Source organism: Microchirus variegatus, assembly GCF_963457635.1.
Source record: "Microchirus variegatus genome assembly, chromosome: 23".
In the NCBI taxonomy this organism is placed as follows: domain Eukaryota; kingdom Metazoa; phylum Chordata; class Actinopteri; order Pleuronectiformes; family Soleidae; genus Microchirus; species Microchirus variegatus.
In genome coordinates, this window is record NC_139824.1 from 16,882,809 (window position 1) to 16,902,124 (window position 19,316).

At 42.8% G+C, this 19,316-nt stretch overlaps 1 protein-coding gene across 1 annotated transcript in view; it reads left to right on the forward strand.

Annotated features, from left to right (window-relative positions):
* Positions 1 to 17,144, forward strand: part of usp43a (ubiquitin specific peptidase 43a) — a gene marked incomplete at both ends in the record, with an annotated part of 66,933 nt that extends 49,789 nt beyond the window's left edge. Inside the window, 7 exons of the mRNA XM_083909227.1 lie at positions 2,952 to 3,029; positions 3,127 to 3,256; positions 5,756 to 5,875; positions 6,963 to 7,212; positions 9,212 to 9,370; positions 12,982 to 13,143; positions 16,000 to 17,144. Coding sequence (XP_083765353.1) covers positions 2,952 to 3,029; positions 3,127 to 3,256; positions 5,756 to 5,875; positions 6,963 to 7,212; positions 9,212 to 9,370; positions 12,982 to 13,143; positions 16,000 to 17,144 — 2,044 coding nt within the window. The remainder of the gene's footprint in view (positions 1 to 2,951; positions 3,030 to 3,126; positions 3,257 to 5,755; positions 5,876 to 6,962; positions 7,213 to 9,211; positions 9,371 to 12,981; positions 13,144 to 15,999) is intronic.
* Positions 17,145 to 19,316: the final 2,172 nt, after the last annotated feature.

Sequence of the window (19,316 nt, forward strand, 5' to 3'; positions counted from 1 at the left end):
TTGTACACAAGACAAATACAAAATAATACATATATATACTTTCTTTATTATTGTTTTTGATTTCACATGTATTTGTATGGCTCCACCACCATATGTAATTACCAGAAAACCATTATTGGGCGACCGAATGCCTGAAATGAGAAGGTCATCATTTGGTCGTTTGTGGCTGTCGAATATCTCACCGTGAAGACGAGGTTTCATTGAGACCGAGGTTCATGGTTCTTGTTTTATTTTAAGTATAAAAAGCAACTGCCTGGAATAAAGAAAGCCTGAGTTATATCACACCAATGTAGGATTTCAACCTTCGAATAATGTCTCCAAGATTATTTTTCATGGTTCATCAACTCATAACGGGATGAATGCCAAATGTTAAAGCCTGTTTAACTTCTGTTTTTTTGGGTCTGTGCCACAAAAAAAGCACTAGAATATTCTAGTTCACGTCAAAGAGGGTTGACGAGAGTGTTAGAATAAGAGGCTGAATAAAGGAGAAAGAATATAATATGGTCTCATGGGTTTGACAAATGTTTTTAGGAGATGTTTTCATGAATTAATGATTCAAACAAAGTGTGAACAATGGAAAAAATGGCTTATATAAACCAAAACACTGTGGTTTGGGCTTAGTTTTATTTCTAACATCTTACATTGTGTTTACTTTTATGTTAATTTTGTATATAAAGTTGCTTTACAGTACAGTCTTGAGTCACTTAAAGTGTTTTACCGAGCAGGCGTCTGACCAATTAAACATTGTTCTGCTATAGAAATGTCTTTATGGAGCGTAAACCATTCTTTGAATTAATGAAACGGACTTGTTGAAGCATATAAAGAAAGTTTTTTTTTTTCTATGGCTGTCCACACTAAAGGCACAAATGCCTGAAAATAAATGAGAATTCAATATTTGTTATATTGCTCTGGGACTTTAGTTTAATGTAAACTTAATCGACAAACTCTTTTTTAAAATGTATTAATATGTCACACAAAATAGATTCTGCCGCATTAGGACCAGGTTTTTTGGTCTCCATGACGACCACTGATCCCGACATCGGGATCACACGCACACACACACACACACACACACACACACAGTGTCAGACAGCACCAGAGCTTCACTACTTGAATTATTGTGCCTTTAATGTGTCCATGAGGCTCGTATTGACTCGGACATCACTGGGGAGAGAGTCTTACATGTTTTCCTGAGGCAATTATTTCTGCAGTTAGTGGTGGAAGGAAGATGAGAGAGAGAATTCTCGTCGTATTAACATATCTACTGATTAAATTAATGATCGGATTCGATTATACGCTGCTTTTATATAATCCGTCTCGTTAATGTTCCCATATTAGACGTGTAGGTGTGAGTGGGAGCGTGGATGCTTGTTTGTCTCTTTGCGGCCTGGCGGCCTCGTGCACTATGTCAGCTGAGATTTGCACCAGTGACCCTCATGTGGAGGATGAAGCGGTGGAATATTTCCATATTAAGCTTTTAACCTCCTGACGTCCAGTGGTAATGTATTCGCACATCGTGATTGCTTTGTAGAGATTCCCGGAGTTGCTGGATTTAGAATTCAGGGATTTGTTTGATGTACCCTTGGCCGTCTATCGGTGCGGTTTGGTGCAGTTTAATACTTCATCCCGAGATGAAATAATTAAAGGTACGGTCTGCAATACAGATATGAAATGTCAGGGTTAGTGAAAGTGGAACAAAGAGTTAAAACCAGGGAGTGCAAATATTTCAACAGGTTGTTGCGTTTTTTGCATGACAGCATGAAAACATTCAGCCTCCCTTTTTAGAGCTGCTGTCAGCGTAATCCTCTTTTCTCTGTTTTGCTGCTGCCATCACTAGGGCTGTGTCTACAAAAAAAAGATGATTTTAAAGCAGCTTTAAAGGTCCAGGGTCCAACATTAAGGGTGGTTTGTTGCCAGAAATTGAATATGCCACCTTTTAAAGTGTTCTCTCTCTCTTTAAAATGGTTTGATTTGATATAGATTTAAAGAAAGGAGGCTGCAGTCTCATATGTAGATTAGATGTCCTAAAGCGGACCTAGACCGGAAGTTCCAATTAACGCTGTTTTTTAGTGTGTATCTGCGTCATTACCTTGTTTACGAAGCCCTGAAGGTTCTAAACAAACAGTTCAGCCACTGCTGAGAACGCTGTGTTTTATTGTAATCTCGGGCTCAGCGAGATCTCTGAAAAAACCTGGTCCGGTTACGTAAACAGCGGTTCTCCTGAACAGCAGATCTTCCTGCTCCGGGCACTTGTCCGGGCACATCCGGTTGCTTACATTGAACCACAGAAGAAGAATAACGTCCGTTGTGGAGGTGTTTCACGAGCGACAGTGTCTTCTGACTCTGGGTCTGACTCCGGGTCAAAGGTCGTCAAAGGGACTGCGGTGGGGAGTCGTGAAGAAGCTATTTTTAAACACTGTTAAAACAATGTTTTGATAATGAGGAGCAGTGCATCCACCGTTCCAGAGGGTGGAGCTGCGCTTCTGAGAGCGGGTGTGCTGAATATGTCACTTCCCGGTACTGGCCAATCACAAGACTCTGTCTTCTGGGTGTGAGAGTTGAGTCTCAAATCTCGCGCCTGGGAAACACCGTCAGAAAAGAGGATTTCTATCGGCTCGTTTACAGCAACTAGGAGGTTTTTGAGCATAAAAACAAGTTCATGTATGTAAGTAGACCTCCATAACTAACATATATGTGCAACAGGACCACTCTATGTGAGCTTTAAGGGTGGTTTGTTGCCAGAATTTGAATATGCCACCTTTTAAAGTGTACTCTCGCTTTAAAATGGTTTGTTTTGATATAGATTTAAAGTAAGGAGGCTGCCATCGGCATGGGTGAGCTGAGGAGTCGTCTGGATGTTATAATCTGCGGTTTCACATGTAGATTAGATGTCTTAAAACAGTGTATGCACAGTAGATTAATCTGCTAATCTTGCTTTTCATCCGTTGCAGAGCGTTGAAGTTCTGTGGCACTGGTGGACCTCTGCATGTCAAGATCGTCATCGAGTGGGACCACAAGACGAAAGAATGGTACGCACCGACTGTACAGACTAAACTACCTCAAACCGACACCAAATAATTCTGCAAGTGAATTAACAAACTAAGTTGTGTGTGTGTGTGTGTGCAGTCTGTTTGGCAGCATCCAGGAGGAGGTGGTGAAGGACGCGGAGAGCGTGAGGAACCAGCAGCAGCAGCACCTGCAGCAGCACAGCTGCACTTTAGACGAGTGCTTTCAGCTGTATACCAAAGAAGAGCAGGTGAGTCTGAGTCTGAAGCCCACGCGGCGTTAACGAAGAGCCAATCTCATTCTGAAGGCCACAGAGCGTTCGCAGAGATCCATCCATCCGTCGACCTTCTGCCGCTTTATCCTCCGCGATAGGCCGAGCACACCCTGCGTCCCTGAGTGTTTTTTTACCAATTTTAAGTCTTTATTTCCTCCCCCCCTGCTCAAACCACAAATCTGTTTATCTTGAAGTTTTACTTCTTTCAAAGCAAAGTGCCGTTGAAAATAATGATTCAAAGGTTGCCTGGCTTCAAAGAAAACGTTGACTGGCTGCAGAAAGTCTTTGAGTCACTGTGACATGTAATCCGTGTGAGGATGTGGACCAGATAAGACAGACATAATCTCATCAGAGCCAGTGTAGCGTCCTCCTCACCTCGTGCTTGATGCTGAAGGTGACATAACGCACAGAAACTTGGGTTGCATCATGGGTAACGTAGGGATGCAGATGTGTCGAAGGCAGGAAAGCAAGTGAGGTTTCTTTATGTGAACGACCTTGTGTTGTTGTCAAAAGCCTAAACAACAAATGCTAACTGTACATACAGTGAAAATATAAACTGACTTTCTGTTGAATTTATCAAAGACGATCTAATGAATAGACTCAGACTTAACCTTTGTGCTGAAATCATAACTTTATAACTTGCTGTCCTTAAGCTCATACTGTTAATACTGTTAATACATACTACTAATGTTCATACTCGCCACAGTTCATCTGTTCCAAGGCTGTACATGCCAGAAATGAGGTTTTGAGATTGACTGATGATTGGTCAGAGTGCCGTCACAGGAAGAGACTTAACAATCCCCCCAAAAAACGTGGGGTTAATCTCCAACAATTACCAGAGAAATGTCTAAAATCTCAATATTTAACAGAGGAGTCTGGTGTGTTTAGCGAGAGCACTGCTAGCATCACAAACCCTGCCGCTGTATTTCGGTCCAGTGACTCAATGGAGGAAGTACTGAACAAATATTTTAAATGAACTGATTCTAATGATTCAGTTACTCTGAAAACAACTGCTTTACAAGTCACTAGTCACTCGTTTGTGTGTAAAAACTAGTGATGGGCACTAGGTTAACGCACGCTAACGAGTTTCCATGACGACTGACCGGAAAAAGTCGCCTTTGACGCCATGTTTACGTGCCGCGACACTGGAGTCCAGGCACCGTTTACCAGTTAGCTTCGTTAGCTGCATTAGATCGTTTAGCACCGTTAGCGTTAGCCTACAGTGGAACTGGAGAGGTCTGTTTGTTAAAGTAAAAGATCAGCGCTACAAATAACCAGCGTACCTGTGTTACTGCGTATGTGTGCCTCTGTTTTTAAAGATTAGCGTTACTTTACAGACTCATTTAAACAATCGGGAGTCGCGTAAACATGACGTCACGCGCGTCTTTTTCCAGTCACGGCGTCATGCGATAACGCGCGTTAACGTTGACGCCGTTAACAGCACTAGTCCAAACGAAAGCACGGCAGTTTCATGCACCTGTGCAGCAATGACTCCGCTGTAGGTACTTTTTTGTCTTGGAAAAACCGACCTAAACCGTGCCGTACCGAGGTGAGAACTGGGAACATAGGTGGAAAAGGGACTGTAGAGTTGTCCTTATAAGCAGCTTTAAGGTCATAGAGAGGTTTATCATGACAAAAACAACAAAACGACACAGGGAAAGAAGTCTCGTACGAGGTGTTTCAAACCGCGTGAGACTCAGACTTTGCCACGTCTCTCACTTAATGAAGAAAAGAAGTGATTCACTGTGTAACCACTTTATGCGTTAGAGTTATCTCGTCTAGACAGTTTCTCAGTGTTCAGGGTGGGCTGGGAGTTTGGAGCAATGCTTTGTTGAAGCAAACAAGCAGAATAAGCTAGTTAATTAATGTATTGTTGCGCACGCTGATGGGCAATTAAAAAGTTGGAGCTGTAAATGAATGTGCACATTTACAAATTGAACATTCATCCATTCCCCTCCCCCATTAACAATTATATTTTCTGAGTCATAAAACAAGAAGATAATGTTGCTCGTCAACAGACTGTGATGGAATTTTCTATCGTTGTAGTCAGTCCACCTCCAGCTTCAGTGATGCCACAGTTTTAAAACAAACTTGACTCATTGAATGACTGCACAGGCAGATGAGGAAACGGTGTCAAAGCTGCTGCTGCTGCTGCCTGTAAACATAGCAGCAAATAGTGTCTATTACCAGGTCAGGCCTCAACTTTCCATTTCGCAGTGAAAGGCAATTTCAAAAAGAAAACATTTATCTGGATCTCAGAGTGAGTAAAGTCCATTATGTGTGTAATAAAGATGATCTGGTGATTCAGCTTTGAAGGCAGAATCAGGGCTTCCTGCCACCGTCCAAACATAAACAGGTTAGATTTACTGCTATCAAATAAGCTGGATGGATGATTTATAGCTGCTTCCACTACAGAAACAACTCTCGGTCCGTAAACACAACACCATGTACTTATGTAACTCGCTGTCTTTGCAGCTGGCCCCAGACGACGCCTGGAAGTGTCCTCACTGTAAGCAGCTCCAGCAGGGCATGGTGAAGATGAGCCTGTGGACCCTGCCCGACATACTCATCCTCCATCTGAAGCGTTTCCGACAGGTAGGACGGCTGCGTTGCACCTGTGTCACCTTTTGTATTAGCTGCTGCACCAGTAGTTTTCAATTATAAATCCGATCAGATGCCGTTGTACGGTACGCAACCGTGTTCTGCGGAACCAACACTTCACAGACTTACCAACATTCAGCAATAGCTACCATGTGCACAGGTGTCTTCAGTGCAATTATGACATAAAAAAACTCAAAGAAGAATTATAGTGTGAATCCAAATTAAGCAGCCGCTCAGCCTCTCACTGCAGGTGCTCATTCTGGCCCCGTGTGTCAAAAGCCCAGCCGTCAGCTGACTTGCAAACTTGCAGACTATTGTGTCAGCAACCTATGCTTTACACAGACACACACACACACACACACACACACACACACACACACACACACACACACACACACACACACACACACACACACACACACACACACACACACACACACACACACACACACACACACACACAGAGGGCACACTAGAGTTTCTATTTTAAATATAGAAACTGTAGTTTTTTGTTATTTTACTTTTATGTAAAGCACACCGAGTTTCCCATGTGTATGAAATGCGCTGTGTCTATATACATGTTATATATGTATATGTTTATATGTATATGTATATGTTTATATATATATATATATATATATGTATATGTATATGTTTATATATATATGTATATGTATATGTTTATATATATATGTATATGTATATGTATATATACGTCTATGTATATGTATATATATGTCTATGTATATATGTACATATATGTCTATGTATTTATATATATATATATATATTTGTATGTATATATGTATATATATATGTAGATATATGTATGTATATGTATATACATATATATATATATATGTATATGTATATATATATATCATATATCATGATTATGTAAAACTGACACCTTTCATAGTAGTTGTAATATTTAGCATTATATTACAAGTCTGGTGAAAACCAAATTTTCAAATGGAGACTGGTAAATATGTCATATATATATATATATATGTATATATATATGTATATATATATACATATATATATATATAGTATATGGATAAAAACATTGTTGACACAGGTTGGCGAGCGCAGGAACAAGCTGTCCACCCTGGTGCGTTTCCCCCTCACTGGCCTGGACATGGCCCCCCACATGGTGAAGAGGACTCAGAGCATGAAGAACCTGAACCTGGGAGCCTGGGCGCCGTCCTGGAAGCAGCCGTCGGGACAGCGCCACCAACCTGTCGACATGACGCTGCCGCTCGACTATCAGTACGACCTTTACGCTGTGTGCAACCACCACGGAGGAATGCACGGAGGACATTATACCGGTAGGGAACCGTGTGTTTTCTGCATATCATTCGTTATATTTTCTGTTTACTTCCTACTCACTGTTTTCCTTTGGAAAAAAAAGTAGTTTTGAAGTCTTGCCAGTGGTAGTCTTCAAAATATCTCTAACATTATAACATCTGGTTATAACGGTTGCATTAAAGAGAGGATATTTAAAAACAAATCAGAAAATATCTAACACGTCAGTTCTAACCTGTCAATAATGCAGAATCTCACTGGTCTGTACAGTGACAGATGAAACTCTGAGATGTTCAGACGCTGTTTAAATCAGATGAATGGACATTTTCTTTTGCCTACTGCACTACTCTCAGCCTTAAAGTGCAATAAGGATCAATTAAAAATGCCTCTAACTTTCCATTCATTATCCAAATGCAACATTCTGTCCTCTATTTATCATTCAATGACCTTAAGGCATCATTTTTCCCTAATCAATTCTTGAAAATGGTGCTAAAGGCAAGTAGCTGAGAACACTCCCACTTGTACATTATACTTTATACATATATATGTATAATGTGTGTATTTATTTGATTGATAACACTAAATAAATCAACTTAAATGGACAAGTTACGGAGAAGTCGCAGCGCAACTGCTCGTTTATCTTGCTAATGAGTCCACTTAAATTTGCTATCAGGAGCTCTGTCGTAAAAAGTGTCACCAAATCATCATTTATTAATGAATTAATAATGTTTTATGTTTGCCAAGAAGGAGCCTGTTGTTGCACGATTGTACCATTCAGCACATTTAAGGTACGCTTATTAGCATATTTAAGGGTATCTAAGGGTTTCCTTTGAGGAGGCTGGAGTAAGCCACACTAATGTATGATTTGTTAATTTAATTTAATAAGATGAATAAGTTAAGCTGCCAGCTGTGAAATACTGAATACTTATTAATAATGTATTAATTATGTATGTAATTCTGCCGTATATCACCGCCGCAGAAACTGAATATTTTTAATGGGTTACACTTCAAAATGAAGCTTCACCTGCCTGTTTTTTTTTTGTTGCCAGTGCTGCGTAGGTGTGATCAGGTGACTTTAATATTAGGATGAGAAACTTTGCAAACAGCTGAGGCAAGACTGTGGCGGCGGTTTCACGGGTGGACGGTTGTCGGGGACACGCAACGAGACAGCGGACGCATGGTTGCATCACGTCCTCGAGTCTTTCATGACATTAAAGCGAGAGCCATAGACACACGGATAACTTTCTGGCTTCGTTATAACTTGGTGGAGTGGTGCAAATATGAGAGTGTGGTGGTGCGTGACCGTAAGAAACATGGGGAACAACATCGTCTACATTTATATAGGTTCCTGTTTTCTCTCAGAAAAAAAAAATCATGGTTTGAATAACGGCACAAAGAAAAATGTGTTATTCCATCGCCAAAACTCTTACACAGGTGGCTCTTAGGAAAAGAACATTTCTATCTACCACTGTCTTGCTCATTTCAGGCCCAGTTATTTATATACACTACTGTTATATAATAATAGTGTATATTTTTCAATGAATACAACATTAAATGAATTAGAAATGCACTATTCTAGCTGCAAAACGTCTGGTTTTTAATGGAATATGTACATACAGTAGGTGTACAGAGGCCCGTTTCCATTATTTCTAATCTTGTCAATGTCTTGACTCTGTTTTCTATTCATTTTGCAACTCTTTTGGTGAATAAAAGTCTGACTTTTAATGGAAACCCCAACAAAAAGGTATAGGTGAGCACAAACTTTTGAACGGTAGTGTACATATCCCTGAATTCTGCAAACGAACAACTAAAACAAGGAAACCTCATGATTATGTAAAGATGAAATGCTATAATCGTGTGTTTTTATATGAAAATGGGCTGTATCGCTGAGCCAATAACACACAGGACTGAGGCAGAGAAATCAGTCAAACACTGGTTCCGCCTTTGTGACGTTAGAGGAGTTTCACCGATTGTTTTCTCGTTTGCTTATGTTTGTTGTTGTTGTTGTTTTTTTAAATGCAGCTTACTGCAGAAACTCAGTGGACGGCCAGTGGTACAGTTACGACGACAGCAGCGTCGACCTCGTGCCGGAGGAGGAAGTGTGCACCAGAGGAGCCTACATCCTTTTTTACCAGAGACGCAACGTCATTCCTCCGTGGTCGGCCAGTAGTTCCATCAGAGGTATGCTGCTGCTGCCACACACAGAGTGTCACCTAAAAGATACCCTGACCTAGAATGAGTGTGTTTTGTCCAGATCTCTCTGGTCATTTTTTTGTTTTCCAACGTTTTTCCACTTTACTAACTCTCCTCAAGGTCCATCTTCTTCTGTGTGTGCTCACCACGCGGTGCCTACAAGTCTATTTTCCAGTCCACTGCCTGCTGCCATGTGCGACCTGGAAGTGTCACACACACACACACACACACAGGTGTGTACTTAAATATTGTCAAGTACACACCTGTGTGTGTGTTTGTGTGTGTGTCAGCAGCAGCAGGACACTGCTCTCCCACACTGGGCTGAGATGGCAGAACTAGCAAATCTAGTGATGAAATGATGAACATTTTTCCTTTTGGCACATACTATTCATCCATAACAACACGTCATACATTTCCAGGCAGTAATATTTAGTCTTTTATTTTCCCATTACAATACAGTGCACTCCATGTGACGGTAAACATCTTTTGCTCATTCTCCTTCCTCCTTTCCTTTGTATTTCGTGTCCCTGAGCTCGTTCCACTTCCTTTGACAAAATGTTCTCTTGTCACACAAACACAAACACAAACACACACACACACACTTGTTAGAAACTCGACGGCTGTACTCGCTACGATGCTACGTAGCTTCAGGCAAAAGCATGACAATTAACAAACGCAGAATTCATTAATGTTTTCTTCATTTGTATAATATTGTGTAATATTAATAATTACATGAAACTTAAAGGGACACTGTGTAGTATTTATGGGTTTATATAACCCAAAATCCACTTTTTTATACATATTATGTGCTCCTGCATTGTCTAGTCGCTGTATAATAGTTTTTGTTTAATTTTCGTAGTGTTTCAAAAAGTCATGTAAAATAACATGGTCGCAGGCCGCGGTTGCATAGCCACTGTTAGCAGCGAGACGCCATGTTTCTACCGGAGCCTGTAAGGACAAACGCGAGAAAACAAATCAAGCGTCGCTTTACTTGTAGCGGAAGTCCCGCCTCCACTGCTATGGCCGCGGTAGCTCGCCCTCTCCCTCGCCTCACGAACCTCATCTGCTGACACGGAGAAAGACGACGAGGACGACATTTGACCGGCTGAGGACACCGTAGCGCTCAGGGAAGGGAGGGGGGTGAGCGGAGGAGCAGTTCTTTGTTGTAAATTTCAGCCTCTCCTCTAGATGTCACTATAAACTCCTTACTTCACCTTTAAAGACTAAAAGAAAAAAGAAAAGGGATGCAAATACAGCAATAAAACACACAACACAGGGTGGAGTGAAAAGGGAAAGTCTAAAGTCAAAAAGTAGTATGTCTTTGGTGCACCGCACGTCTCTCCGCCAAAGCACTGGCTCATTATCTGCAGAGAGCTTCATCTCCAAGGGGCTGTCGCCGCTGCAGCCGTCTTTGTTGAAGTGTTCTCGGTTCGTGCAGGTCCTCCTTACGCGGGATCTCCACAGTATGCACGCTCTGGTCACGGCGTTGCACACGGGGTCTTTAGAGTTTACACTGTCAATGCACACTTGAGGGTTATTTAACATATCCACCGTTCCTTGTTTTAAAGCTTGAGGTGTTTTTAACACCTGAAGTTGCACACACTGCTCTTAACACAACCAGGAATGGATTCATTCAACAACATTATGTGTTTCTTCTGTTACTTGCCAACCTGTGGAATTAGATTTGTGAGACATTTCGCTTCGTCCTCCTTTTAAATCTCTGGAGCGACGAGAATGCTTTAATTATCAGTTTCTGCAAATGCATCGCTCATGACCTACGTCCATCGCTCGCGCTGCAGGGCACTTGGAGCGTACCCGTCGTGCAGTTGCTGTGTGAGGAAGAGAGTGCCTGAGTAAAGGCAGGTCGTAGGTTTTTTACGTAGAAAAGAGTGAGTGGGTTGGGTGCAGAGTTAGTGAGGAGAGGAGGAACAGGTGTCACACTATTGTAGCACCTTTACAGTATTATAGAGAGCAGAGAAAGCCAACAACAACAAAAAAAAACACTCCCTGACAGAGCCAGACTCAAGCATGTGCGGCCATCTGCCTAGACAGGTTGGTGTGAAAGGAAAAAATGGGGGGAAGAGAGCGAGACCAGGATCAAGTTCTAAGTGTAGGCGTCAAACATTGATGACATTTAAATATATAATAATATGCTACTGCAGCTCAGGTTATCTCGGAGCCGTTTTTCGCAGTTGTGTGCAAATGAAATAAAGTATTGATAGGCGCGTTAATGCATGATGCGTTTCCATGACGACTGACCGGAAAAAGACGCGTGTGGCGCCATGTTTACGTTTAAATGAGTCTCTAAAGTAACGCTAAACTTTAAAAATAGACGCACACATACGCAGTACACGTGTACGCTGGTTATTTGTTAGCGCTGCTCTTTTCGTTCCATAAACAGAAACAGACCACTCGAGTTCCACTGTAGGCGGGCTAACGGCGCTAAATGTAGCTAATGCAGCTAACGGAGCGAACTCCGGAGTCGCGGCATGTAAACATGACGTCACTTTTTTCCGGTCAGTCGTCATGGAAATGCATTAACGTGCGTTTAACCTCGTTCCCAGCACTAGTATAAAGACATTTTTCCCATGCTACTGCTCTGAGGATAACATCACATCAGTGTGGATACTGGGAAATGTCAGAACGCCTCTTATCGTTACAGTATCGTCAGCCTTTATCGTCTCCTTTCCCTCTACAGAGCAATAATCCAAACACCTGACAATGTACATGGATTTTAACAGCTTTCTCAAAGTTCCCGTTCCTCTGTTTTGGCTGAATTGTGTTCCTGCGTGTTATGAACGATGTGTTTACCTGCAGCAGCCTCTCTGCCGATGCTTGTAAAGCGCCCTGACCTTATTAAACCCTACTTTCAAATGCACTCGAGCCTGAAAATATGACAAGCGAGAAGCAGCCGGTGTCTATTCTGTCAGTCAACAAACACCGAGTCAGTTTGGAGAAGCTGCGGATCGGGAGGTCCTTTCCGAAAACAAATGTTAGGGGGTTTAATGTTGATGTGTCCTTGGGCAAGAGTAACGTCGAGCAACGTCAAAGAGACGCGAGGCGCTCGTTTCACTTTCCTCTCCATGACTTGGCTTCTCATAATTTGCCTCCAAAATAACAAATGTCTCATTTAAGGAATGAAAACACCACGTGTGTTAAATGGGACATTACCATTTTTTGTTTTGTTTAGCTTTAGCTTTGTCGAGCGTCTGTGTGGACCTAATTGGGTAATTTTCTCGATTTTTGAAGAAGCTGAATAACATTTTTTTCCCTCTCATCTCCCCAATTATGTCGCTGCTGCTGCTGCTGCTGCTGCTGTGTGGGTAGAGAGAGAATAATAATATACTGTCCATTGTTTTGTGGTTCTGTTAACATGCACCGCTGACATCATCGGACTTTGAATATGTTGTGGTGTGTGGAAAAGATTGAATGCAGTATGCTCCTGTTTGCTCCTTTGCTATCTGGTGGTGGTAGAAGCGGAGGAGCCGTCTCGTTTGTGTGCTTGTGGGTGAAAATAATTGATTCGGTTTCGCCGTCAGACCGATCTCCCAATTTGCGATTTGACACTTGTGTGTTTTCTCTGTGTGCGTGTCTCACAGGCTCCACCAGTTCATCAATGTCAGACCACTGGCTCATCCGGCTCTCTGTGGACAGTAAAAGAGGAAGTCTGGTGTCTCGGTCGTCCATCACCTGTCCGTCTTCCATCCCCAACTCTCCAGAATCTCCCGTTTTCCGCGACGAGGGTTCGACGGAGGAAAAGGGTGAGGGAGCACATCCGGGTTTTGCCGTAATTACTCTTAATGGTTTATTTTAACTCTTTCGCTGCCCTTGACGTCTATAAACACTTAATATCCCTTAAATCGGACCTAGAGTGGTCCTGTTGCACATATATGTTAGTTATGGAGGTCTACTTACATACATTAACTTGTTTTTATGGTCAAAAACCTCCTAGTTGCTGTAAACGAGCCGATAGAAATCCTCTTTTCTGACGGTGTTCCCCAGCTGCGATATTTCAGACTCAACTCTCTCACCCAGAAGACAAAGTGTGTTGTTATTGGCCAGTATAATCAGCACACCCGCTCTCAGAAGCGCAGCTCCCCCCTCTGGAACGGTGGATGCACTGCTCCTCATTATCAAAACATTGTTTTAACAGTGTTTAAAAAAAGCTTCTTCACGACTCCCCGCCGCAGTCCCTTTGACGACCTTTGACCCGGAGTCAGACCCAGAGTCAGAAGACACTGTCGCTCGTGAAACACCTCCACAACGGACGTTATTCTTCTTCTGCGGTTCAATGTACGCAACCGGATGTGCCCGGACTAGTGCCCGGAGCAGGAGGATCTGCTGTTCAGGAGAACCAGTGTTTACGTAACCGGACCAGGTTTTTTCAGAGATCTCGCTGAGCCCGAGATTACAATAAAACACAGCGTTCTCAGCAGTGGCTGAACTGTTTGTTTAGAACCTTCAGGGCTTCGTAAACAAGGTAATGACGCAGATACACACTAAAAAACAGCGTTAATTTGTACTTCCGGTCTAGGTCCGCTTTAATATCAAAACCCGTTAACTAAGTGTAATGCCGAAATTGACCACCATGTAGGTGACAGCTCTGCTCTTTGTGAATGGTCGATCGGTATAGATCACGAGAAGGAGACCAGAGACGAGGACTGAGGAGGGAGAAATGGCGAAAGAGAAGAGGGGAAAAAGCTCAGGCAGCTCACGCTCGAACAGAGCATGTGTCGCGGAAGTTGGGGCGAATGTGAGCGGTGACGAGGGAGATCATGAAAGGGAGGGAGTTACGGAGCCGTTGCGGTCTCCAAAACCGGGGCGATGCGTTGAGACGCCGGATTTCTTGCGTCGTGCGTCACCAAGGGCCAGCGCAACTGACGAATCTTGTAAATAAATGATTGTTTTGCCATCAAAAGCCCTTTATAAGTGTTGTATGTGTTGTTTTATAGAAGGAAAACACTGTTCAGATGTTTGAGGTTTCACTAGAGCAAAAAATATTAGCCTATTTTCTTATGCCGATTACTAAAAAACTGGAAAAAGGTAGAAACAAACTTTTTTTTCCAGACGAAAGAAGAAAGTTTGTTATTTCTTTTGGTAGTTTCACTGTTTACATAGTCCATAGGTCCAGTGTGTAAGAATGAGTGACAGCTCATGGTGAGAGTAATCGTTAACTGAGAGATCCTCCTATCCCCAAGTGCTTCAGGGAAATATGGTGGCCTTCGTTTACCAGAAAGGATGTTAATTTGCGTCGTAAACAATGTGCTCTAGCTGATTTGTCCTTTCAGGCTTCTGTAGAAACACGGTGGCCTCAGTAAAGGTCCTTTAAACATAGTTATTATCTCTATTTTCCATTTCTACTCTCCTAAATGTTATGCACTGAACTTGTACGATTAATTCTGTCTCATGGTCTTGTGTTAAATGGAGAACTCCTGCTTTCCCCAAGTGCTTCAGGGAAATAAGTTGGCCTTCATTAACCTGAAAGGATGTTCTTTGCATATTTAACTTTGCAGTTTGTCCTTTCAGGCTTCTGTAGAAACATGGTGGCCTCAGTAAAGGTCCTTTAAACATAGTTATTGGCTCTATTTTCCATTTCTACTCTCCTAAATGTTATACACTGAACTTGTACGATTAATTCTGTGTCATGGTCTTGTGTTAAATGGAGAACTCCTGCTTTCCCCAAGTGCTTCAGGGAAATAAGTTGGCCTTCATTAACCTGAAAGGATGTTCTTTGCATATTTAACTTTGCAGTTTGTCCTTTTTAGGCTTCTGTAGAAACATGGTGGCCTCAGTAAAGGTCCTTTAAACATAGTTATTGGCTCTATTTTCCATTTCTACTCTCCTAAATGTTATGCACTGAACTTGTACGATTAATTCTGTGTCATGGTCTTGTGTTAAATGGAGAACTCCTGCTTTCCCCAAGTGCTTCAGGGAAATAAGTTGGCCTTCATTAACCTGAAAGGATGTTCTTTGCATATTTAACTTTGCAGTTTGTCCTTTTTAGGCTTCTGTAGAAACATGGTGGCCTCAGTAAAGGTCCTTTAAACATAGTTATTGGCTCTATTTTCCATTTCTACTCTCCTAAATGTTATGCACTGAACTTGTACGATTAATTCTGTGTCATGGTCTTGTGTTAAATGGAGAACTCCTGCTTTCCCCAAGTGCTTCAGGGAAATAAGTTGGCCTTCATTAACCTGAAAGGATGTTCTTTGCATATTTAACTTTGCAGTTTGTCCTTTCAGGCTTCTGTAGAAACATGGTGGCCTCAGTAAAGGTCCTTTAAACATAGTTATTGGCTCTATTTTCCATTTCTACTCTCCTAAATGTTATACACTGAACTTGTACGATTAATTCTGTGTCATGGTCTTGTGTTAAATGGAGAACTCCTGCTTTCCCCAAGTGCGTCAGGGAAATAAGTTGGCCTTCATTAACCTGAAAGGATTTTCTTTGCATATTTAACTTTGCAGTTTGTCCTTTTTAGGCTTCTGTAGAAACACGGTAGCCTCAGTAAAGGTCGTTTAAACACACTTATTGGCCGTATTTTCCTAAATGTTACACACTGAACCTCTTAGATTGATTCTGTGTTTTAAACTTTTTTCCAATCCATATTTTTTCAGGGGCTTTTGAGCGCAGCCACTTTGTCCGGGGTCTTCAGGGACGAAGCGCGAGCATGAGGGCGCCCAGCAAGACCAAAGAAGCGCTGAGCAAACTCCTTCCCCTGCGCTGGTCCTTCGGTTCCAAGGACAGACGCAAAGCTGACCCGGCGTCGCAACCGGTTCAGGACCCGGCCCCCGTGGAGCTGGTGCAGTACTTGGAATCCGGCCGGCGGCCTCGGTGCACAAAGGAGCCGATAGTCGCGCTGATGAGCGAGCCGCGAGGCACAAAGGAAGCCGCCGAAGGCAACGCCGCGGGCGCCGTCCAGTCTGTTAAAACGAGAGGCGAGCTGCTGTCAGAGTCTCCGCAGGTCCCTGAAGGGCAGAGGAGACCGCCGGACAAGACGTCCAGCCTGAGACGCAGCAGGGGAGGCCAGAAAAGAGACGATGGCGCCTCCAATATCAGCGGCAGCTCCAGCAGCAACACCCTCACCAGGAGGAAGGAATCCAAAAAGCAGAGCTCTTCTCATGCTTCCCAGGATTCTGACACAAACAGAGTTCAGCCCAGTTACAGCACGCCGAGTCTCAATGACGGGACTCTGCGGAGACAAAGAGGAGACAGGCCCGACAGGGAACACGTCACCGCTAATGAAGCCAACGCCAAAACCAAGAGAGGGGACCCCGTGCCCAAGAGCCACGAAGGACTGCTCTCTTTCTTAAAAGGGAACTTTCTGAAAAAGGACAGGGACTCGAGGAAGTCCAGGGACGGCGATCCGGGAAGAGGAGACGAGGACGAGGAGGAGCGAGGCAGGAGGACGTCGTCGAGGCTGTCGCTGTCCAACGGAGCGGCGGGCGGCAGAGGCGGTGCGGACGCGCCTAGATACACGGGCCACCTGGGTTACGAGTTGACGAACGGGAAGGCCGGGCGCGCGGCCTCAAGCGACATCAAACGCTCGCAGAGCTCCTCCAACATCCCGACCAAGGCGGAGCCGAGCATGCACAGGACGGCGTCTCTGCATCGCAACGGCGTGACGGCGGCGACAGCGGCGACGGCGGCGGCGTCGCGGAGCCTGACGGCCGACAAGCCGTCGTACGGCACGCTGCAGAGGACTCGGTACAGCACTACGTCGCTGGGACGCAAAAGGACGGTGCCCGAGTCGAGCTTCTGACACAAAGATATTTAACACACAGTCTTTTATTCTGAGATATTTATAGATATATATATAGATATCTATATTTAGGGAATGAAGTCCTGTGTCCGATAGCAATAGAGCTTAAATTCACAGTGAAATGCCTTTTGCTCCCAGAAAATGACCCCGGCTCAAGTGATTTGCGCCGTTTTCTGGGACAAAGATCGTCACTGTTTTTGTTTTTCCCTTTTTTTAAATCACTTGAAGCAAAGTGCCTGATAAAACTAATATGCAGTTTGACCAATGAGCTTATATCTCTTCTTAGCACTGGAAGCACAAAAGCCCTTAAACATAGACACAGCTGAACATACAAACATGAAGAGATTACTATCAGTTCATTTGAAATTTCCTTTCATTTTGCTCATAACAAGGATTAATTATATATATATTTTTTTTTTTTAAATGTCATGTGGCCACTTGTGTGGAGCTGTGGGGCTGATGTTCCTGATTGACATCAGTTAATTCCTGGTTAATATGTATGTAGAGTACGTGTTGATCACAGGGGGAAAATGTAAACATCGCAAGTGGAATAACTCGGTAAAAACAAGGAAAAGTACATAGTATTTAATAATATTAAGAATTCGTATTAACAGAAGCGTAATAATCAGAAGATGACTGTACTTAACAAAAATGTCTGCAAAAGAAATGCATTTGGCTGTGGGTTAAACGCAGGGCCGTTTCTAGCTGTTTGGGGGCCCAATGCGAAACACTATTTGGTCGAAAACTCGAGGTAGAGATTCCTGACTTTTTCAAATTACCCGACAAACACTTGCATGCTTTGCAAATATATGCATAATGAATGCATCCAATACATTACAATACAAAAATGTTATAAAATATGAGTCTGAGTTTGCAGTTTGGGGGCCCCCTGGTGGCTGTGGGGGCCCTATGCAGCTGCCTAGTCCACATAATAGCAAGAAACGGCTCTGGTTAAACGGAAGAGTTTTGAGCTTTTTCCCTCAAATCCAAAATGCATTTCCATAACTTTATTCCACGTTTTACTCGGTTGCTGCAAGAAAAATATATTATGTACGATCCCGATATGGATATAAGTGCAAGGTGTGGGTTTCGTGTTTTTTTGTTTTTTTCTTTCCTTGAATCATTCGCAGTGTGAAAAACCAAATCTATGAGAGGTTTAAAATGCCTAAATAAAAACAAAAGCACAATCCATACAGCCATCCATTTTTTTTATGTAAACGCTCATTATGGTAATTACTGTGAATTGTGAACCAGGAAGTGACGTAGAGTTTTTACGAATACCAGTCGATTGCACTTTTCGATGTACCGTTTCTTTCCATTCAGGCATTTTAAACCTCTATTAATCCGGTGTTATGAAGGCGTTGCTGTGTGTTTTTCGTTCGCAGCTGAAAGTATTATATCAGACGTTGATGCTGCGGGGACAGAAATTGATTCTTTTATTTACTTTGTTTACTCGTCGTTCTGCAGAATCCAAACGTGAGGAAAACGCTGAGCTGAATGACACGACTCTATTATATTCTTTGTGCTAATGTGCAGCTTCAGCGAGAATCGCAGGGAGGGTGAGGCTCTTCCGTTATGTAAGGCCACTTACATAATAACGCTCCGAGAAGTTAATTTAATTTCCCGCGGTCACAATGTTCCCCCGTTCACTCCATTAATGGGTGATACAGTATAGTCACGTTCTGATCGTCCTTCAGCAGGATAACGGGCCAACTGTGGTCGCTGTAATTGAATGCCGTGTACGACAGAAATATCCCATCATTCTCACTTAGACCGAGCACATGTATGATGAGGGAAACATACGGGAGTGTTATTTACTGGACTGAGCTCCTCTCTTTTATTACACTGGTCAACACCAAATGTATTGTTTCAGTTTTTTTTAGCTGATTTAGGATCATGTTGATGTGCTGAATCCAAAAATCACATTGGTTTTGCTCAATCAGGTCAACTTTCTGAACAAAGTACGGGTATTTTCACGTCATACACTCTTAGAAATAAGGGTTCCAAAAGGGTCCTTCTACAAGGGCTGAGGTTCTACCTGGAACCATTTGCTTGTCAAGGGTTCTTGGTAACACTAATGGTTCCAGTAAGAAACATTTTGATCCAGAGAACCCTTTAAAACCCCTTTCTTGAATAAAGAGTTTTAAAAGGGTTCTTGGTGGAACCCTCCAA